Source organism: Aythya fuligula, chromosome 18 (assembly GCF_009819795.1).
Source record: "Aythya fuligula isolate bAytFul2 chromosome 18, bAytFul2.pri, whole genome shotgun sequence".
Taxonomy (NCBI): Eukaryota; Metazoa; Chordata; class Aves; order Anseriformes; family Anatidae; genus Aythya; species Aythya fuligula.
Window position 1 is genome coordinate 8,901,748 of NC_045576.1, and position 22,902 is coordinate 8,924,649.

General features: G+C 43.8%; 1 protein-coding gene across 11 annotated transcripts in view; it reads right to left on the bottom strand.

Moving 5' to 3' along the window:
- Window positions 1-7,468: 7,468 nt before the first annotated feature.
- Window positions 7,469-22,902, bottom strand: part of CACNA1G (calcium voltage-gated channel subunit alpha1 G) — a 94,959-nt gene continuing 79,525 nt past the window's right edge. For 5 of the 11 annotated variants that reach the window (XM_032199589.1, XM_032199587.1, XM_032199588.1 and 2 more), the window contains 4 exons: window positions 21,604-21,744; window positions 15,131-15,320; window positions 12,438-12,607; window positions 7,469-8,706 (listed from right to left, as the gene is read on the bottom strand). In XM_032199589.1, the coding sequence (XP_032055480.1) occupies window positions 7,852-8,706; window positions 12,438-12,607; window positions 15,131-15,320; window positions 21,604-21,744 (1,356 nt within the window). In that variant the 3' untranslated portion in view covers window positions 7,469-7,851. Of the gene's footprint in view, window positions 8,707-10,483; window positions 10,646-12,437; window positions 12,608-15,130; window positions 15,321-21,603; window positions 21,745-22,902 lie in introns of those variants that run through there. The other 6 variants (XM_032199595.1, XM_032199591.1, XM_032199594.1 and 3 more) reach the window with 2 other exon arrangements.

The window sequence follows — 22,902 nt, forward strand, 5'->3', positions numbered from 1 at the left end:
TACTCACAGCTTCACCCTTTGCTTTGTGGCATTTATCAGCTGGGTGGCTTTGTAGGAGCAGAAGGCAAGACCTTTCCCCTGGCTGGAATCACAGAGGTGGCACTTCCCTGGAGAACCAGCGCAGGGAGAGGGACCACACCACATTTGGCCTCCAGCTGCCTTGTAAAGTCCTCCTGTTAGCTCTGGGGTGAGGTGGGATCCGCCCAGTGCTCTGTTGGAAGAGAAAATGGTGTACGCATGACTCCTCCAGGACACTGTGTGTAATGCCATCCTCCCCTGTTCCGTGAGTGCTCCCACATTTTGTGCTCCCACATTTTTTCCCTGTGAGCCGTGAGCAGAACCCGGACTGCTGAGAACCGTCCAGATTGCCCCAAAGTGGTCCTGGAGCTGCTTCAGCTGCAAGCACCTGAATTCTGAAGGCACTGGGTGTCTCTGTCCCATTTTAGATAATTTCACATACATACTCTTAAGTGCCTAAAGAGGTTAATTAAACCCATGGCAGGTGTAACACACCTCAGTTTGTGGGTGGTTTAGCTGCAGAAAAAGATTTGAGTGATGAACAAACAGCCACAGACAAGCAGCACATGGCACTTGAGCTTACTGAGGCCAAGACCCGAACTAATCTATGTCAGCCCCCAACACACTTGCCACAGGTTATCCTCTCCCCCTGCCAGCTTGGCCACCGCGTAAGCCTCTCCTAGTTTTAATGGGCTGGAGCCGTTCAGGATTTCATCACAAAACTGGCTCGCAGAAGTCACAGTGGCTGCAGGAATCCCGCTGTGAATGCAGGGTCCTGCTTTGTTTGAATGAACAGGGAGTTGTCACTGGCCCTCGGCCACACTGGGATGGTGACACCCAGCAGAGAGGCTCTGTGCTGCCTTCACCTGTCTCAGCTCGGCACATGCTGTCCTCCGCAGCATTTTTAATTTGCAGAATGACTCCAACATTAACTCCTTCTTGATTTTCCCAAGAACAGCTGGAATCTACCTTCTCTTTCTGCAAAATAATTGTTAGCACAATAAGTAATTAAGTGGTTTAACCGTCCTTTTTATTTTCCAGCTGGAGCTTAGGGGTCTTTGGTTGCACTATTCGCACTATTAAATAGGTACTGAAAGATAATCTATTCAGGACCTTGAGGACTTGCCAGTTAAAGCATCCGGTGACTCAAGCAATAATAGAAAATGCCAGAGGGCGTTGCAACATTATATAGTGCTGTAAACACATCTGAAGCATAGAATACAGCACATGGAATACCCTTAAACCCCAATCATCCTCAAACGCAAAAACGCCAGCGAGGCGGTGGCTGGCGGCGCTGGAGAACACGCCAAGCCGACCAGAAACAGCAGGACCTCAGGTGCAGCCTTATCTAAGGCACACAAACATCCCAGTTAAAGCACTTCGTGGCATTGCCATCTAGTGACAAGCACTCAGCCAGCGCCTAGCCAGCACGAGCCACGCAAGGCAGGGTGATTATCCTCCTCCCATGCTGGGCCAAGCAGAGATTAAACTCCATGTCCAAGCCCACGGGTCGCAGATGCTGCTGCTGTGTGCGAGTGCCCACGCAGAGCGGACACAGGTTGGCACACGCAGGGAGATGTGCTGGGCTCTGCGTTTGAAAATGTTTCAAGGCAACATCAGCACATGCAAAGACAAAGAAGCCTTTGAACTGCTGCCATGGCCTCTGAGATGCTGAACAGCCCTGGGATCATCTCTGGATGCGCTGCTGTCTCCTGGGGCTTTGCTTGAGCCCAGGCACAGAAATGCTGCACATCAGCCTGGCTTTGGGCAGCTCCTGCCAACACCAAGCAATGCGTGGCTCCGTGGGCTGCCACAGAGCACCTGAATCTGGGACAAATCCTTCCTCTCCTCCTACCGTAGGAGGGGATATTTATACATTTAGCGGCTGGAAAACCCCGCAGAAGGAGAAACCCTCCTTTTCTTTTGCACTGCGCTGCTTCTGTCACACCGAACTAGGACACGAAGCAATTCCCCAACAGGCAGAGCTACACGGCAGGGGCTTTCTGACCAAAACCCCGGGTAGCCCGAGCTGTATCCCCATGCCCTGGCCGGCAGCTCGTCCAGCCCAGCACCTCTTCCCAGCTCGCTAGGTGGTAGCAAAACGCTGCGCACCGCGCCGAGCCCTGCCCGCAGCCAGCACCGCGCCCCCTGCCCTGCGTGGGTCCGAGACTCCCCAGCTGCAGGAGCCTCCCCCAGGAGCCGATCGCAGCTCATCGTTTGCACCGTGCTGGTGGAAATAAAGGGAGCCGGGCACGTTTCTTTAAATCGCTTTTTATTCCTTTTTTTTTTTTTTTTTTTTTTTTTTTTTTTTTTTATTGATATGGGGGTAGGGGTGATGTACAGATGGTGTCTAAAACTTGTTGGTGCGTCTTTCTTTTTGCATCTCCAGAACATCTCCCTACAGAAAGGCTGAAAGGCTTCTTGTATTTCTCATGCAGCTACTTGCAGGGTTTTGCAGAGCTCTGGCATAGGGATGTGGTGAGCACACAGCCCTTCTGATGGGACACTGCTCTCCAAAAAGGAGGATGGCCGGCCAAACTCACTGAATTGTCTGGACTAAGCCAGAAACAAATTCAGTCTGAAGTGCTACTCCCCAAGAGTAGCTACCATTACGTAGAAAACAGTCTAGGTCCATGTGGCATCCAGATTACCCACCGAACAGAACAAAATGCTGTGCCCAGGCTCTGGCAAGTTGTGAGCATACCCACAAGCAGCCAGCCTGGGTGGGAACCCTCTAAAAACCACAAGCAAAACTCAGCAAAATAAAGCTTCACACAGGAATACTCATGAAAGCCAGCAAATAAAATAAAATAAAATAAAAATAAATAAAAAAATAATAAAATAAAATAAAATAAAACAAAATAAAATCCCCCTCCCAAGTTCCACCAATAATCCACATTGAAAACAGAAGAATTTGATTTCCCCTACAAGAAATATCTGACTTCCCCTCAACTCACCTGTGTGCAGAGAGGTGTGAAGTGCCCACAGCTGCAGACTGCCCTGCTTTTGGGGCCAGCCCTGCTGCCCTCAGTGCCATCAGGACCCTCCAACCTTGTGGGGTTGGCCCTGCAGCCTGCACCATAGGGATGCAGGACAGAGCTCACCTCTGGAGTCCTGCTCTGCATGGCTTTCTGTGGGATTTTGCATGGATCCACATTTTGTCTCTGTTGGAAGGCCAATTTTCTTCCTACTGCTTTCTACTTGGAGATAGATATGAAAGGGCTTCCACCAAAACACACTCTAGACAACATAACTGCCCTGGGTGCCAGCTTTTGGGTTTAGGGTCCCTCTGGCTGCAGAGCGATCGTCCCGGCTGCACAGTGGCCAAGCACTTGGTTTCTCCCTCTAGTGGCTGCTCCTCAGAGCAAAGGAGACAACTCACACTGGGACCTGCCCGTAACCCCTTTGCTACAGACCCCTGAAGAGTTCAGGGCCAGATTTTTCTGGTGGTACCCAAACAGCACCTGGGGGCTGAGCCCCTGCTGCCCAGCAGCTCCTGGGGGAGCACCACCACCAGCTCTTGCTTTGCAAGCAGCCAAACAGCTGCAGGAGCGATGGAGGAGAGGCTGCAGTGCTTCAGGCTGGAAATCCTGAAGTTATAAATGTGCAGAAGAGCCCGGCCTCTTTGCACAGCCACCCTTTTACATGGGCAGATGAAACCTGCCCCTTCTCCAGACTCCTTCCTCCCCGGCTGCGGCTGTCCTCACTGCAATGCCGGCAGCCTCCTCCGCGGTAAGCAGCGTGCCAAATTTTGCTTTGCCAGCCCCGTGCAACTGCAGAAGCACCACTGACGGGCTCCTTGGTTAGTAAAACAGCACGCCCTGGGCAGCGTGCTGGGCCGGATTTGCTTGTGATGCCAAACCAAATTGTTTCACAAAGGGCCGCCGTTTCGCAAGGCTTCTTTAAACTTCCCGTCTGCTGCTGCTATGCAGTACCTATGCCAACTGTCCACAATTAAAACATTCCTCAAGATTTGATCTGAATGATACAGATTATCATCAACAACAACAAAAAAGGGAAGTGCACATGGATGTTCTTTTCAAAAGCTTTTAATAGGACACATTTGTTTTTGTCATTTGTAAAGATTTACACTCGTTTTTTGTCTTTTTGCTTTTTGTAAAAAGGAACATTTTAACCCAATTTTGCCCATGAATACCACCTTTTGTTGCCCTGACCAGAAGACCTTGTTTTGGCCTATATACCTGATACAGTATAACAATATATTAACTATTAAATACAAAGTTCTATAATATATACTAGGTTGTTACGGACATTGCAATGGTACTGTGCCTACTCTAGTCACCTTGTGTAATAGTGTACATGGGTTATTATAGCCAAAGGGGCAGAAAAGGGGAGACTGGGGCATAGCCTAATTTACAATGGTAACACTTTTGTTTTCTTTTTTTTTTTTTAATCTTTTTTAAAATTTTTTATTTCCTTGAACACACCTTGTGCTGAGTGCAATCCACAGAAGTCAAAAACAGTGTTTTCTTTGCCCTCCTCCAAAATATCTACAGTATAAACGGCCTGTAACCGAGCTATGAAAAGTCAGTCCTATGTGCAAGGGGCTGTAAGAATGGAATTTACATTTTTCCAGACACGTCTGCAATCTCTCTCCTTCCTCCTGTGTCAGCCTGGCAATGGCAGAACATCCTCCTCCTGCCTGTATACAGTAAATCCACAGTATTAAAGTGCTGGTGTGCTTGAATGAGCTGGATAGCAATGCGACTACTTTGCCACCAATATGGGCTGAGTTCTGGGGGTAGATGTTTTATATCAGTACAGTCCTTGAACAGTAATAGCACTGCAATATCATAGAACCTTAGTTTAGCTGCTTACTTCTAAACACAACCTGGATGCAGGCTCTGAAACTAAGCTATAAATGTTGTAATACAGTAGGTCTGGCTCCAGGTTTATGAAAAGAAAATTGTAGGTAGAGCTGCTTCTGTTCCCAAGATGCTATGCAGACTTTTAACAATTTCTCTATAGATTTCTACAAAAATATAAAAAATTCTATCAACATAACCATTCTACAGAATTCCTGTGGATTTTGTACATTTTGTTTAAAAAAAGTCAAATTCTATAAAACCCCCCCAAAGGTATTTAAAATTATCTGAAGATTATTGCACGCACTGCAGTACATTTGTATTTGTTTTTCAAAAGGGCGTCTAGAAAAAACTTATCTGGTTTAGAAAACAAACTATTTTACATGGATTTCTTTTCCTGACTGCATCACCGTACAGGATTTTTTATTGGCTAGTCCTTATTGAATATTCATGTATGATGTAAACTTTTTGTTGCTTACACAAACCTTGTCAGTGGGCGAAACCCCGAGTCTTGAAAATAGAACAGCCTTTAGACTTTGTTACATTTGGAGTTGAGCATTTGGATTAACATCACATCACCATTTTGTGGCACGATTTCAAGCTAAAATGCTGCATGCTTTTTTATCAGGAAGGGACTGTATCATTCCAGAGATATAAACACACGCCTGATCATTAAGGAATCAGGGTCAGCAATTTCAGTGGCCTAGCTATTTTCCCAAATTATTTAGTAAATGTGAAAGGCAAAGCTAAGGCTCATTATGAGTATAAAACCAAAAAGGGATTACGAATATTTCTCAGGCTTAATACACTGTAATTTTATTATTTCCTTAAATATAATCTGGGGGAAGAACTGATGAAAGGTTTGTTTGAAATCATTGCTTTAAACGGGCTTAGCTCTGGATTTGGCCAGGCATATCAAAGAGAGTCTTCTCTGTGTGGGCCCATGGTGAAGAGGGGAAAAATGTCCCAGCCAAGAATTAATCTGTCTGCAGTAAATAGTTCAGAGTGTTAATCTTCGTCCTTCAAATACACCGAGTGCCTGACTTCCTGCTGAAGTCCCTTCCATTTTCACAGGACATGTAAATCAAAAGGGATTGTTTATGGAGGAAACTTCTTTGAGTGAAAATAAAGGAGCTTAAGACCTGACACAGGCTGTTATGTATAAACAGCATCTTTTCCTGGTGTACATACTTGAAGCTAATGCAGACACATGTAGTTGTAATGGTCTAATCTCCGAACGGATAAAAGGCTGTGTATCAACATCTTTAAGTGATTTGAAAAGATCAGTAGTGCTCAAAAAGTTACAGACTCCTGACTGGTAGAATTAGCACAAATCCTTCTCGTGCTTGTGCTGGTTTAAGGACGTGATCCAGCAAAGACTTATCCACACATGCCATTTTAAACCTGTGACTGTTCCCATACTTAAAACCATGCCTTCAAAGTCTTATTTAGCCTACATCTTAATTTGATTTCAGGGAGGTTCAGTGAAGTTAATGTCTGCTTTCTATCGGTCTTGTGAAGAGCAGGATGAGTCGAATGGGGCCAGCCCCCAGTGATTTCAGGCTGCGCTATCTGCTTCTGTGATTGCTTTTTGCAGAGGGCATTAGCGCAGAAGCAAACAGTTCATTTCCTAGATGACTGACGCTAAGGACATGTTAACAAAGTAAGGACACGGATTCCATTTTTGTTGACTTTGTATCATGAAGTTGCTGCTTAAGGCTTTTGCTAGATTTGCTAGATTGGAAATAAAATTTCAGCAGGGTTGTGTCAGTTAACTCCAGCAGTGGTAGCAAAAAACCCTCAACAACCATTTCAGTACTTACAGACTTCCTTACATGCGCTCTGTAAAATAACTTTCAAACTGTAATAGGCCTCGATTCTGCTCAACACGTAAATATAAGATCATCAACTTCAATGCAGTTTAAGCAAGAACTTGAGACAGGTGCTCAAGCGCACTGCTGTCCTGGGGGACTGAAGCCACCTAGCTCAAACCCTAAAGCTGGCCTTGTTCTCACCTGCGTCCTGCTGCAAAAAGGGGGCTCCCCTGGGAACAGCAGGCTTCCGCAGGTGTGGAACTCAGCAAAAGCAGCAGCCTGTCTCCAAGATGCTGGAAAACACTTCAGAAGTGACCACAGGCTTTTGTTGCCACGGTTTCCTAGGCACATATGAAAATTATCCGTTGACTTGATTTTGCGAGCCACCAGTGGATGATCTATAATAATCCTGTTATAAGTCAATATTGTGTAGTGCCAGCGTACAGTTGGATTGGCTCTACATTCACTACCTTCAGGTGTATATCAGTATGTTGTACATCCCGGGTTTTGTGCACCTGTTTTTTTTCTCTAGATGTCAATTTTACACAAGATTCGAATATTATTTGGTTTAAAAAAAAATGCCACTGCATTTTTATACTATCCAAGCAAGCTTTTCTTTTTTCTTTTTTTTTTTTCTTTTTTTTTTTTTTTCCTTCAGAAAATGACTTCAGTCCAAGGGGAAAAATAAATTACATTAAATAATTCTTATTTACTGCTGACTGTGGGATACATTTCCTCTGTAATGCACTAATTGGCTACATTTTGTGCTTTGCAAAACAAAATGAAACCCAAACAAAACAAAACAAAAAAGAGAAGGGATTAAATATATATTTTTAGGTTAAAATATTCATAAAAACCAACTTTATCTCAGAAATATTCTGAGATACATAAAATAGAGAAAAATTAAACGAGTCTTTAGTCACAAAATGTACTACATCCCGCAATACTAGATTCAATTAATTTAATAAAATATAATATACATATAGATTCTGCACATTGTATTGCTTTTACCTAAGCAGAACATATGCTTAAGTAAGCGTGATATAGGTTAACCACTCTTTTAACCAGCTGGTTCTTTAATCTTTCTTTGGAAATTTTTTACCCAGTGCCATTTTGGAATACAGAGTTTTTGATTTTTTTTTTTTCCTATTACATGAAAGGAAGAAAACATTTGGCACCAACAGAAAAGTAACTCAGGGGTCCATTTCCGTTTGATCAAAGGAAAAGCTAGGAAGTGTCAACAAGTCTTTCTTTGGGGTAGGAGATGTTGACATACTGTCTGGAAGCAACGAATCCCCTATATCCATCGAATCCTTGGAATCACACGATGGAGCACGCCGTCTCAAGCAAGTATCTCCACTGGCAGGTGAGATGCTGTGAGGTCCTCTAGGTAGCAAACTCTGTCCGTCGGGTGGATCTATAGATATACACGGAGGGCTCAGTTTTTTCTTCTGCCGTGTTCCTTGCAAGCCTTCCATTTCACTTACCACCTGACTTATGAAGCCAGAAGAGCTAGATGTGGAATGGTGCTGAGGGCTGTTTTCCATGGAACAAATCTCTATTGAATGTCTCCTTTGATCATCTAACCAAGAGGGCGGTTTTTTTAGAAGACCCTGGGTGTCTACACTGTGGTATTTCTTCAGGTCCTTCAGTGTAACGCTGCCGGTATTGCCCACGTTCCTCTTAGGAGTGAGAGGCTGAGCCTCTGAACAGGCACTCGAGGCTGTGCAAGTTTCTGAAGTGAAAGGCTCCGAGGAGCTGTTTGTTTCAGATACTTCTTGGTCCACTGAATCTCCAGGTGTCTCCTGATACGAGTCTGCACAAGCACACGATGCTGGTGCCTGCTTTGAAATGTTATACTGGTTGTGGGAATGCTGCTGCGTATGAACGCTTGCCCGGCTCCATGCGGCCAACTCTTTCGCTTCTGAGGGCATCAGGGCACCCGATGAGTCCTCCCGGGGCGCAGCGGGGACATTTGGGTCAGAGAGTTCACTCACCTCGGTGTGGAGGTTCTCCTTGCTATCCAAAGAGTCATTCCTTATAGCCATCTGTACGGAGCGCATAGGGATCGGGGAGGAGGGGAGTTGCCAGATGAGAGAGACAGACCAAACAAAGATTAGTACAAGCAAGGCACAACATTTACAGGGCACCAGCTCTCTGAGATACCTCAGCACAGACCCGCCGGCTCCTACAACTCAGCCTGCACTGTGGGTTCTAGCAGTCCCCATGCCTCAGTGACCCGTGGGCTTATCCCTGTCTAAGTGACAGCACAATTTGACCCTTTATTCTTCATAAATGGTTGACCTCTAGCTTTCTCCTGTAAGAATGAAGGACTGCAAAAACTGAATGCCCCCACCCAAACTTAGACATATTCTGGTTATGCAAAGGATGAGGATCTACGGCAAACCACTTCGTAATTTTTAGCAGTGCAAGTATAAGGAGGAGAAGGAAACTGTGAAAGTGAGCCTGCGTATTCCCTTCTCTAGCTCAGGTGACGCTGAGGAATGGAGCAGGATCCCCAGTGCCACTGCCACCAGAACAACCAGTCTGTGCCCACAGCAGGGCAACAGCCTGTCCCTGGCTTTGGGACAGCTTTGTTCCTATCCGAGCCACAGCTCGGCACCATTTCACAGTGTGGGAGCTTGAAATGCAGGAGATGCAGAAGCTGGATGGGACCATCTGTAATTACTTCCACCTATTCTGATGCTTGGGTCCAGGCTTTTTAAGGCACATTTTGCCTTGGCTGTTTTGAGCCCTATGCAGCATCAGTGCCTGCTGGCAAAAAAATGCCTATGGCATGGTTTGAAGGCTTTGTCTTTCCACTGCATTGTATCCCTTGCCAAAAAGGTTTATAAATCAGCCACATTAACTGGCCCTTAAAGGCAGCATCTCAGTTTGAGAAGACTCTTAAATGATCTTAAAGATTAAAAACTTCATAAAGAAATTTGGAGGAGATGCATACAGCTGGTCTCAGTCCTTTAGAGAAGTGTAAGGAGATGAAATTCTTCATACTAAGGAATGTTTTTGTGATGAATCACCCCCAAAATGATCTTAGAATTTTTATAAAAATTGTCCCACAAGGATCTTTTGAGCCAAATGATCTCTATTCAGGCAAAGCTCTCATCAGCTGCAGTATGCACATGTGTGCATGCACGAACACCAGAGACTATTGTTACATCTGCACATTGGGCTCCCTTTGTCGTCTGTGAGAACTGAGAGAATATTTAATATGGCAAATGATTTTGTCCAACACTAGCTAATCCTTTCTAGTTAAAATTTTACAGTGTCAGAGTGGTAACTAACCACACTCAAGACTGGAGCTAATTCTGGCCTCCTTGATGCCATTTGCTTTGGGGAATGCTTGGGGAGCAGAAATCATGTTCATATCCTGAGAAGAGACACAGACCACAAAAAAAGTAGAACAGAGCAGCAAAAAGTAATTATTGTCATTACTTTTGCTTGTGCACCAACCTGTGTTGCATACAAAGACAGCGTTAGTCAACACCAATTCTTTCTTTCCCTATGATACAGGCATCTTTGGTAGTTGTTAGAAGTGACTGCTGGTATAAAAGTTCTACTGGTTTCTTTCAAAACAAAAGGACCCTCTGCCACCCCACTGGTGTGTACACCTCTAGTAGCCACAACTTGGTGTGGGCTACACTGTGGACACACAGTCCTGGAACCAGCAAATCAACCTGGTTTTAGTTTCAGGTAGAATTCCCCTGGAGAAAAGCATCTGCACTGCCAAGGAGCACATTCCTCAGTGGGGAGCTTGGCTTTACACCTTCTCTCAAAGTATCCGATCCACTCATCTTCATCTGCGAGTGCATTGCTAATTGCCAAACTTTCCAGAGTCTAAATGGCATGGTACTGTGGGGACTGTGTCCATCCACTCTACAGCACTCTGAAGGGAAAGGGAGGTTAAAGACATGGGTGTCAATGGTGGAGGAAAGTGCACGGACCAGGTATGTGGTGGACAAGATTTATCTATGCACAAATTTAGGATAGAGAGGGGAAAAGGGGGAAGGGAAAGGAAAGAAAGAAAAAAAAAAAAAAGAAAGAAAAGAAAGCAAATCAGAATTACATGCAATATATGTAACAGTAAGGAAAAATGGGTACTGCAAATCAAAATGCTTTGCTAGCCTGGGCTATACTGATGTGCCAGTAACACATCAGTGGCAGCAATAACAGGAGCCAAGCAGAGAGCACTTGAGCAAGCAGAACTGCCAGGGGTGTAAAGGAGATTTTACCTCTTCAGAGACCCAGTTTCAGTGTCTGGCCATCTAGATTACAATTAACTCTAGCAGCAATCATACCCTGTTGCCAGGAGCAACTTCTAACTCCCATTAATGGTGCTGGGAGCTGCTTGCTACTGAGGAGCAAACCTAGGGCAAACACCTCGGTAGCTTTCAGAGGGATGCGACTGGCCTGCAGACCATACCTGCTCACCATCCCAAAGCCTTTTTCTTCCTGAAAGGTCACTCCAAGAGCATGGTTATGTCACCGCACGAGCAGAGAGAGGAGGGAGGGGAATAAATTAATTTAAATGTATGAAAGGTTTTAGAAAGAGAAGCCTGCAAAAATGCGAACAAAATTAGGTTGAGGAAGATGGCTAACACAGTAATTTATTCTAGATAGATCAGTTCAAAAAGATGGGTCTGTTATTCATTAGAAAGCAAGAGAGAGTGGTTATGAACTGGAATCATGACATCAATTAGTTTCCCCATTAGCAGTGATTGGGGTAGCTGGCCATCCCTCTGCAAATGAATACATGCTAGGAATTTCTTATGTCAATTTAGTATTACAGACTAATGTAATTGTTAACCTTGGTACTTCACATTCATTTTTAGAGCTTAATGAATCAACTGTCTAATTTGTCAATGTTGATTAAAAGATGAAAGAAAGGGGAATATTTTCATGCAGGAAAGAAATTGTTTTTGAAAAAATAAAACCAATCTACTCTGTGTATATAAAATCAGACACAAACTAGTGAAGAAAGCGGAGTTTGGGAATCAGATATGCCTCTGGTCCTGATCCAGCAGCACAATGAAATATGTTTAAAAATGTGAGAGTGAAGCACAAGTTCAAGTATGCTACTAAAAAGGATAAATTTAAACTTATGTTTCCAATCAACCAGACTGGAATCTTTGATTAGATCTCTTAGATCTTCGGTTGAATCGGGGCTTAAATCAATGCCAGGCAAAATAACAGAGATAAAACCAGTTACAAAATAAAATATGTTCTGTTTTGCATATACTCAAGCTTTTCAAAAGCACATAGGAGATTTAAAAGGATCTTAATTTTCAATTCTCGCTGTAAAAACAATGTGCTTTCCATGATGGTTTTGCATACAATGAGATATCCAGCTGCCTTTTAACATCTTTCCCCTTTCAAGAAATGAGAGGAGTCAGAGGAAGGGTGGCCTGGGTTGGAGTTTGCAGTCACTGTGTCCTTTCAAGCACTGAGAAAATCACAGCAGTTAAGAATTAGTTCCTTAACCCCAATGAGCCCCTGGGGAGCATTTGGCTGCATTTATGAAGAGACCTGAAAAAATAAAGTGCTAACATCGTGGAGAACATTTAGGCACATTGCCAGAGGAGATGATACGCATCACACACATTCTTTGGAGACCCCTGGATGGCTTTCAGATCAAAATCCATCAACCTTTTTGTTATTTCTGTAGGACAATTACACTTCTCCAGAGGTTTCTCTATGAAACCCTCCTTGAACTTAAAATATGGGTAACCTGAAAGCATGGCAATATAAAACCTCAGCTTACCTGTCTGCGGAGTAGCCTCTCAGCAGAAGAAGAGTGCACTGGCTGGGAAACCTGGGATTTGCTCTCCCAGACCAAGTGGTCATGAGCTCTTATGTGGTGAAAATGGTCTTTTGGAATTTGCAGGAGAGAGCTGGTGTCTGCTGGCTGCGACTGCACTGATGCCTTTGAACCTTGCAAGAGGAAGAAGAAAGAGGAATGTGACATGTTCCTCTGGTGATCGCTTCCCTGTCTCAGTGACCTTTCAGAGAAAACTGCTCCTTTGCACCTTGGATCAGACAGGCACAGCAAGAACACTGAATTCAGCAAACAGTTCTCCATGACTGGAAAAAAAACTTCCACCTACTAATAAATTATTCCAAAATGGTCTATTATTTCATTTTTCTTGGCATTTTCCCCTGATCCAACTGGGACTAGCTCCTGTAAAGAACAGAAGATTATGAACTAGAAGTTCATCTGGACCAGCAATTTCTACATCCCTGCGTAAGGGCCAATAACTTTGCAGGCAACCACTCATCTCAGCACTGTGGGGATCTACTTTTGAAAGGTTCTGGAAGAGGATGTCCCCATACCTGAGTGTAAGCAGAGGTCGACTGCTGAGATCTCATTCCCAGCATACACACTGGGAATCAAGTGGAAGAGAACCGCACCTGGCAGCTTTCAAGGCTAGCTTTACAAAGCATCCCAGGAGAAGGAAATGCATACTCCCCAGCCTCTTTCTGACCCTTTGTGGTTGCTGGCTACTTCTTCTAAAAGGTTTGAAACTCTGCGTGCTCCCCCCACACGGGCTCAACATTTTTCAAAACAATTCATTTAACCTGGACCGTATCCCAGAGAATCTCATTTGTCCTGGAATCTTTCCCAGAACAACAGCCCCATTACGAAGGAGTATTCAAACAAATACCTCCTGCAAGTGCCAGTGTTTCTGACAACAAAACCTTTCTCAGCTTGAAATATTGTGGCTTAGTCGTGGTGATTTATTAGAGGTGCCTGGCACCTTTTCCTATCTTCACAGCACTTTACAATATTACAGACTGTAAACAGGTAGGGGTGACTTCCCCCCACCCTGAAAAACAGTGACATTGCAGGTAGAACAGGACAATGACAAATACGCCAAGATTCAGGCACCTTACCCACCTCCGAGCACTTTGGCCCAGTTAAGATGGCTGGAATTTCACCAGCAGGAGAAAAACACAAAAGATTTAATTGCTCAGCATAGTTATGAATAAGATATCAGCTCTACCTTTCCAAAATACTTCTACATTTCAGCAGAACCATTTTTTTTTTCCCTGTGGATTCACAAGGGTGCAATGCCTGCCCCCATAAGCCAGGACTGTCAGATGGGGTTACACAGTTCTCCATGCTGGGAACTAACTGCAAAGTACAATCTTGAAAGGAAGGACTCAGAAATTACTCACTTTTTGTTCCTGATATAGTGTTTTTCAAGACAGGATGAGTGTGTCTGAATTAAGGGTCAGAAATACAGCACTGGAAACTCCCACTGTACCAAACAGATTTTTTTTTTAAAAAAAAAGGTCAGGAATTATAACTCCAAGGAATTCCTTGGCTGTTACAGAGACCCATAAGTTCCATCTCCACCAAAGGTAATGTGAGTTCTGCTCTTAATTTCAGTGGGATTTGACCAGGATTTCAGCCGCACCTTTTACATTATGTGAAAACAGATTCTTCAAAGGACAGCTCTTGACCTTGAAAATTTCATATTGTGGCAGAGATTTCTCACAACTCCAGATTCATCTTCCTCCGTTGTGTCTGCATTTTCTTTCTGCTGTTCAACAGTCACTATTCATCCAAGTTCTTATTACTATGCAAATTTCAACATCTTATTTCTAATCTGCTCAAATCTCCTACCATTCTGAACAGTGCTGAAATTATGTTCTGCTTAGAGGTTTTCAAATGACAATGCTTGTAAAAACTTCTCTGTCTTATCTGTGACAAATGTCTAAAATGATGGCCTACTAAGAGCACGTACAGGGGAATTAAAGACAGCTACATTCACTTACCAGCCAAAGGTAACCCCTAGGAGACAGTAAATGAAAATATAGTGATAAGCACTGGAGGCAGCTCAAAGTACAGGTACAGAGGTGTATATAGAGACCTCGGTATCTGCAGCACACTGCATCTAAGAATATCTCTGAATTTAGCTCTAAGGCGTGCATCCCAACCACGCACACTGAGAAGGACAATCCTACACTCTCATTTTTCCATTCATCTCACACCGAGCTCTCTCTCAGTTCAGCATGTTTATGTTCATTTTACAGGCATTTAGAGACACCGTTTTCCCTTCTTTCACAGATGTTCCCGTACAGCGCTTCCAAAACCTCTACAGCAGGTACTGCTGCAAAAAAATAAAATGGGCACAAGGAAATATTGTTCTGCTGGGATTTTTGTTCCTGGACAACAATTAGCCTGGGTAAGATAGATGAAGCTTGGGTCTTGTTGACTGTGACTACGCCAGGGCACAATCAGCCAGGCCAACAGCTCCCTGTGCCACCGCCAAGCTCGGAGGAGAGGAGCAATCCCTTCAGCCTCATCTTTGCAAGCTGAGGGGGCGGCTTTGCAAAGCCATTCCACACATCTAGGCCCCCCCCAAGACCTTCCTAGGAACCGAAGGCAATTTGCTGCCTCCTATTGACTCGCTTGGACCCCCCCAGCCCACGGCGGTCACAGCTTTGTACCTGACTGGGCCTTGTGGTGGGTCGGAGTCCTCTCGGCCAGGCCGGCGGCGCAGGGCCGGCAGCGCGGCGGCTGGAACATGTAGCTGTCGTTGGGCAGGGAGCGGGTGCGCCCCACCGACGGCTTCCTCACGCTCAGCAAGTCCTTGTCTGGGGACAGCGTCAACGTGTCATCCTTGGAGCGGAGATCAGCCTACGGGGAGAGAAGCAGTGAGGAAGGGAGAAGCCGTAGGGTCGGGAAGAGGAGAAGTGCCCAGAAACGCTAGCGACAGCCATTGCAACCAGTATGGCACGATGGGCATGCACATCGTCAGTATGCACGGGTGGCACAAATGGATCTACCAGGAAGCTAAACCCCTCGGTTGGTATTGTCGAGAAACTGTCACACGGAATGGACCACAGAAACAGAGGAAGCAACACTGCGGTAATAAACCATGACTATTTCGGGGGTACGTAAAGAAGGCATCATGCCTCAAGGCCAGCGGTAGTCACATGCTTTGCAAAACTTTGATCCTCTGCAATAACGATAAAGCTTTCTCCATGTTCCCTCCTCTGCAAGTCAGACTTTTGCAAAGTTTCCCCTTCTAATGACAACATCAACAGCAAAAAAACAACGGAAACCAGAAACTCACCAAAACTATTTTAAAGAAAATGTCCTATTCTGGCTCTCAGCACAATTTTATTGGTTTTCTTCTCATGTTAGGAATAACTAAACCCATTTTATTGAAAGGGATAAACCTACTGCTTTGGGGTTAAAGCCATTCTCTAATTAGAAGGGATCTAACGCAAGCAAGGGTTATTGTATATGTGTTGACTGTGGGGTTTTTACAGCCAAGGAGTCTCTTGGAATGGGCAGCACTAGATGCAATATCAAACGAAGTAGATTCAGGTCTGATTTCATAAGGAAATATATCTCCATCCCAGAACTGTTCCCGGGTGTTCTTGTGTGTGACAGTGTTAGAAAAATGGAAGTAAAGTCAACTTTCCTGTTCATTTCTAACGAAAGAATTATCTCATCTTTAAAACATCTCTATTGAAAACTAGAGAAATCAGATGTGACATTGTCATTTGATACAGTATATTGCAGAGCATTTTAAGAAAACTTTAAACCTTATTTTTGGACAAGCCTTTCATTCACTCAGTGCACTGCAGTTATTGCAGTTTTTCCAAAATCAACGTTCTGAGGCTGGTGGTTTTTTTGTTTGGTTGTGGTTTTTTGCTTGTTTAATTTTGTCCTCTAGTCATAAAAACAAAATTACGCTGTGGCATTTCATTCGCACAAAAACACATAATGAGATTGAACAGGATTTACAAAAAAGAAAAAAAAAAAGAAGAAAAAAAATAAAATTAAAAAAAAAAAAAGATTACTTGAAAAGTTAATGAAGGAAACAGCTCTGCACTGTCCTGCAGTGTTACTTTCACTCCTGGGGAATCTGTCCATTTGGATCTAGCTGGGATCTACTCATTATCTATCCCAGGTACAAGAGCCTACAGGCTCTTGATCGAGCAAAATCTGTGCTGGTAAAGCTGAGACTTGGGTTGGGAAACCTCTGTGTTCCTCCCTCCCTGCCTTCCCCTTCAGAGCAGTATGTTTATATTATTTAGCCTTCATATTATTTAGCCTAAAGCAAAAATGATGGCCTGAAAGCTGAGCTTTCAAATTCAAAACCATTTGGGTTTGAACTCGAGAATTTGGATTCAAGATCCTGTCCAAACCCAACCTTTAATGAGCCTCTAGGTTCATTGACAGGATCCAATACCACAGAGGACTTGTTTCCAGCTTCTGATCATCTTGGGACAATCTCATGAGTGAAATTCATGAAAACCATTTAAAATGGCTGCAAAATGATCCTCTGAGTCCAGCTCGCAAGCAGAGCAGTGGGAGCACATGACTTTTTGGTTCACTGGCAGTTTTGAAAAACATGTTGTTTTGGCTTGACTGAAAATCAAATTTCAGTTTTCTGTGAACCAAAAAAAATCCCTAACCAAATCTATTTTGAGTCAAACAAAACATTCTGTCTGAGGTAGTTTTCAGCTAATGTGTATAAATGAAGTATAAAAAATGCATTTAGAAAATATTTCAACAAAAGATTGCAGTTTTTCAGCAGTTTGGGAAGACATCTTGACCAAAACACTTTGTTGGTATTGACACACAAATTCACTTTTTTTCTTTCTTTCTTTCTTTTTTTTTTTTTTTTTTCTTTTTTGGAGAAAACCTCTCTTGGCTATATCCTTGAGACTTTACTATGCTGTCAAACTGGCTTGCTTATAACCTGATTCAAAACTCAAATAGGTATCTCCTCCCTCCAAACTAACTAATTTTGAAACAAAACGTCCCACACAAAATGTTCAATGCAGTTTACAAAATCTTTTGTACATGATGCCATGAAGCATGATGGGAAATATTGTCACGGTTTAAGAGGTGTTTCCCAAATAAGTATTAATTAGGATGGCATTTGACTAGAATGGCAGAAAATTTATCAACAACACAAACATCCAAAGGCAGGTACATGAACAACAACAAAGAAAACAAGAATGATCCAAAAATGTTGGAAGAGGAGTTATGTCTGTTGTACAGCAGAAAAAAGCACTTGACTGCTACACAGCTAAAAATGTCTAATGTTTCAAAGAGGAGATGGTTAAGGCAGGGTTCAAAATACTGGTTACTTCATTCAGAAAGAGACAAAATAATCCAGACTTTTTTTTTTTTTTTTTTCTCCAGTGAGATGACTGCGAGTAAGAATTCAGAAAAGCAGCAGCATCTCCGAGAGATCCCCATCTGATATTTGTAAAATAAACAGTCTGGCCCGAATCATGCAAAAAGCCTTGTGGTGCCTGTGTTCATAAAGACAAAAATCCGTTACACACCAAAGGGTTGTGGATGACCCCTCTGCAGAGGACACATGAGTCATTAGCTCATGGGTGTCTCTTCCACGCAGCATCACTGATTTGTTTCAGATGGAGAGGAAATTTCAACCTTGATGCTTTCCAATGCCTTTTTTTTTTTTTTTTTTTCCTTTCTCTATTTATTTTATTTGTAGAAAACACATTGTTTTTACATAAGACACCAAAGGAAAAAAAAAAAAAAAAAAAAACTTATTTCTCACAGGGAGCCAGCTTTGTGGACAAAGAGTGGTACCAGCCTAGGTCCTAATGGCATTAAGGACAACGTCCTGTTCAGGGGGAAGGTTGGTGCTATTTGGAAATGTGCTTGAACTAAGAATGCCATTAGGCAGGTGTAGGGAGGCAAAAGCAGTATTTCGAACCCTGTAAACATCAGACTATACAGTGACCAGTGTATGTACATTGCTTTCCAGAGCATTAAGTAAGTGTGTGTAAGTATCATCAGGAAAAGAGTCATCCGTCAGAGCTAAGGACCAGGACTTTTCAGAGAGAATATCTGACGTCAGAGACAGAGCCTCCATCTCAGCTAGAGGGATCTGAAGGGAGAGATGATTAAACATAAGAAACCAGGACACAAATCTTCAAAGAAAAAATAAAATAAAAGTATCATAATCTAAACACTTCTAGACGCTAAAGCAATATCCCTGCAGTGGGAGCAGCTATATCATGCACATTGTTACCAGGGACAGAACATTAAAGAAACAGAATATAACAAAGAAATGACAAAAAGAGTGGGACGTTCATACTTAAATGCTTACCGATGAGTTGCGAGGGAGTATAAAACCACACGCTAATGCTAGCATTATATTTTGTTGTTTTTCTGTCTAGGTGGAGCAGCAAAAGTAACATTGCTTTCCTACTGGAGATACTTATCCTCCTGGCTGGGATCAAGCACAAGAGGCTTCGTTACCTTTTGCCTTCTCTGGAGTGGTTCCTACCTAGCACCTCAGCTGTTTTTGTGGCCTCCAAGCTAATCTGGTCGGATCCCCAAGGATTCCTCAACACCAAAGCCATTTCAAGGCTGGGGTATGGCACATGCCTTTCTCTGTGCTTCAGGAGGGCATGGAGACCTCTCCCCTCCCTGACAGCCAGCTGGGACCATCGTTAACTTCCTAACGACTCAACAATGACAGTGAAATCATTAAGGCTTGATTGAAATTGGGAAGGTCAGAAGTACCTCACTGGGGACTTCTCTGGGCTTTGGCCTGCTGGTGAGCCTACAGCACCTGGGGAAGCACCAAACCTGCCCTGCCAAAAACACCAGCTGCATCCCTCAGCCCCCAGCTGCCACCATCGCTCTATCCCCCACCATCTTCAGCACTCCTGCTGCACCAGCACATCCCTGCTGAAGGCATTCAGGGAAAATCTTGATAAAGATCTCTCCACAGACACAGAGCATTTTTCTAAGAAGCACGAAATGTTTTGGAGAGAGAATCCCCAGCCTGGGTCTGTGTCTGCAGCTGCTGTGTCCGTGGCAGCAGGCAAGCAGCGCTGGAGAGGACATTTCACCAGGTCACAGGCAGCCTGGACATGTCCCAGGTGCTTCCTTTTCATTCCCTATTTCTCCCTGTGCACTTTTTCCCCCCTACCTTCTATGCCTGAAGGCTTTCAACAGCAACATTTCTTCCAGCAGAAACCACAGAGGCCCAGATCTGCTGCTGTTAAGTTGTCAAAGGGTTCTGAGTTACCTCACTCAAAGAAATTATATCAGTGGGGTGAAATAAATCCAGTGATGAGTGAACTTTGAGAGTCTCAAAACCTTGGCTACAAAAGCAAGAGGGTCAGGCTCCTCTCATCTAACCTCAGGCTTGGTAACTAACGTCCACTGGCAATGGATGAGAGATGCTCTGGGAGACCTCCTGGCTTCCCCCAGGGCACCCAGCCAGGCAGGACTGAGCAGGCTGCCAGCACGAAGACTGCAATCCCTAACGGGGATGCCGATGGCTCATGGGGACACATCCAGCCCGCTGACTGGAGCTGGGCTGTGCTGGAGCGTGGTGGGCGCCGGCATCTCCTGCCCAGCAGAGCTGCTCTGCTGGGAGCTGCCATTCGTCAGGTTGCTTTCAGCAGGTCCCAGCGCTGCTCTGAATTCCTGACTTGCCCGAGAACATGACAAATGTTGTGAACGGAAAAGCCAAAATGTAAACAAAACAGCCCTCCTTTCAGCCTCCCCTCTCCCAAAATTGAATTTGAGGCAGTCAAAACATTTTGTTGGAAACATTCAATTGATTTATATGTTTTTTAATTGCAACAACAACAAAAAAAGTCTAGCTTAAATTTGAAAAGAAAAACCCACTGCAAACTGAAATGCTATATTTTTTCATTACATAAAAATGTCAAAACAAATTTTTTTTATTTTTTTATTTTTTTATTTATTTTTTATTATTTTTTTTTTTGCTGCAACAGCACTTTCTGGTGAAAAATGTTGTGGCAAAAAATTCCCAGCCAGCTCTTGCTGCGATTCGCACTGACCCTCAGCCTTCCCCACCAAAGCTACTGTCTCTGTTCCTCCAGCAGCTCTCAGAGGCAGCTGCTTCCTACAGCTTAATAGACTTCAATCTGGAGAGCGATAGGCAGCAATCAGAGGGAGACATGTTCTCCTGCTATATAAAGACCTGCAGTAGGATTTCATTTTACCTAAGCTTGTTCCTTCCCTCTAATGAACCACTGAGTTGGATAATTTAGAGTGTCAGTGAGCTCGTAAATAAGCACACTGATTTAACAAGAAAACTTCTGGCTATTTTTAGCCAGAAAGAAAAGAAATGAAGAAATACGGAATTTGCTGAATTCCAACTGCAGGGGAAAAAAAAAAAAAAAGGTATGTTTGAATTATTATTATGGTTACTGCTGTGAGTTAGGGAAAATATTTGCTCTAAAGAATGACATGCTTGAAAAAGAAGGAATTTTATTCTAAGAAGTAAATGAACTGTTTTTAAATAAGCACTACAGCATGTATTCAAGAAAGTACTGGAGCACGCCATTACTTAAGTACATTGTTAAGGGCTGCCTCACCTTCAGAATTCAGTGTGGATCAGAGATGAGGATCTAGTTTACAATGACCCACTTGCGAGAAGCCGCTGTAGGAAAATCATTCAAAACTGGATTTTCACGTAGTGTAAGTAGGCACAAGATGCAGAGATCAACTTCTGATCCCTGCCAGCTCAGGCTCCCCTCTGGGAACAACTCAAGCTGTCCTCCAGGCTCTGCAGTTGTGTCCTGACACTGCCGTGGAGCCCTGGGTGAGAGCAAGATGCCAGACACAAGAACCCCACTGGAGGATGAAGATGGGATTTTGCACATTTTCCCTGCAGCACTCACGAACAGTAAATCCAAAGAAAACCTTCTTACTGTGTTGAAGATGGAAACTCAAAGCCTGTATTTTTCCTCTTGTACTGATACACAACTTCATAAAACCAGATCTTATCCTGACTCTCAGAGAAAAAGCCAGAATGATTATCCTCCAAAATCCCTGTGACTACATTACATAAAAGCAAAGAATTTTAACTCTCTATTAAAGGTCTCAGTCAAATCAAGTTTGGATGGAGACTTTTCAGGAAATTAGGAATATTAACCTGGTTCTCAGAGTTGTAATATTCGGGAGCAGGGAGGGCATAATGATGGCACACAGAGCCTGACAGGTTGTCCATCAGCTTCAGCTCTCCTTCCAGAGATTCCTGGATCAGCAGTGATATGGTATCAAACAAGTGCCTTTCCTAGGAGGGGTGGTGTGTAGCATGCAGAAGGGTAGAGCAAGCCAAAGAAAGAGATAAAATTTGAGGGACAGAGAGAAAAAAGTACAGTGTAAAAAAAACAAAAAACAAAAAACAAACAAACAAAGAAACAAAAAAAAACAAAGCAAACAAAAGAGGAAAAAAGAACAGAAGGGAGAAAAAAAAAGACAAACATTAATGGAGAATAGCAGTAACAGAAACAACAGGACAGGCAAGGTGAGGCAGGAGAGGAGAGAGAACAGTGTGGTAATATCACAGTGAGCAGTGAAAGCTTTCTCCAACATCACGAGAGATGGGACTGGAGGGGCTGCTGTGTCCCAGACCCCTCAGCCCTCAACACACATGGCTGGATCCTGCTGGTGTCTGAGCTGTGTAATGGGGCTGTTTTCTACAGGACACTACTGCTGTAAGGTTCATGAGCCCATAGTCCATGCTTTTGAGCAAAGAGGGCCTAATATCTGACACCTAAATCCATATCCTTGGTCACATGAACTAAAATAACCCAACTGGAAGAGATGCCGAGCATCCTGTCCATGAAAGCTGCAGAAGCCCAGGACAGCCACACCTCAGGTCACTCATTCATGTGCCAGACACGGGCTGAGGTGCCTCTGTTGTCCTGGCCAACTTCAAACCATCTGGCCACAGCACAGACAGCAGGAGGGTGCTCAGAGCAGGACCCCTCACACACGGTGTGGCAGCAATTTAAGCACCTTTCATGTAGGGAATGTCTAATGTGTACGATGAAATGAAGACCGTCATTACAGTCAAACAGCACACAGTGCAAAAATCTTGGGGACAAGGCAAGCAGAAGAGCATGCTAACCACATGTCCTTGCAGGGTCGTGTCCTGGGAATTGAATTCCTCTACTGTCATGCTCAAGCATCAGATTTGTCCTGAAGATTTTTGGCTGGGACCTTAAATAATTGGAATTCTTCTGGAGGTTTTCAAAGCCTCTGTTTGGGTGGAAGAGCAAGAAAGATGTTCTGGAGATTTTGACAAGAATAAGCCCTTCCCAATGCCACCTTCGCAAAGGACAGGTTTAACAGGCTGAAGAGCTGAAAGCATCCTTCTCATTGATTTCTCCTGCAATTCTACAACTTCTCTTTTTGCCAATGAGTACTGATGCAGGGCAATAGAGCT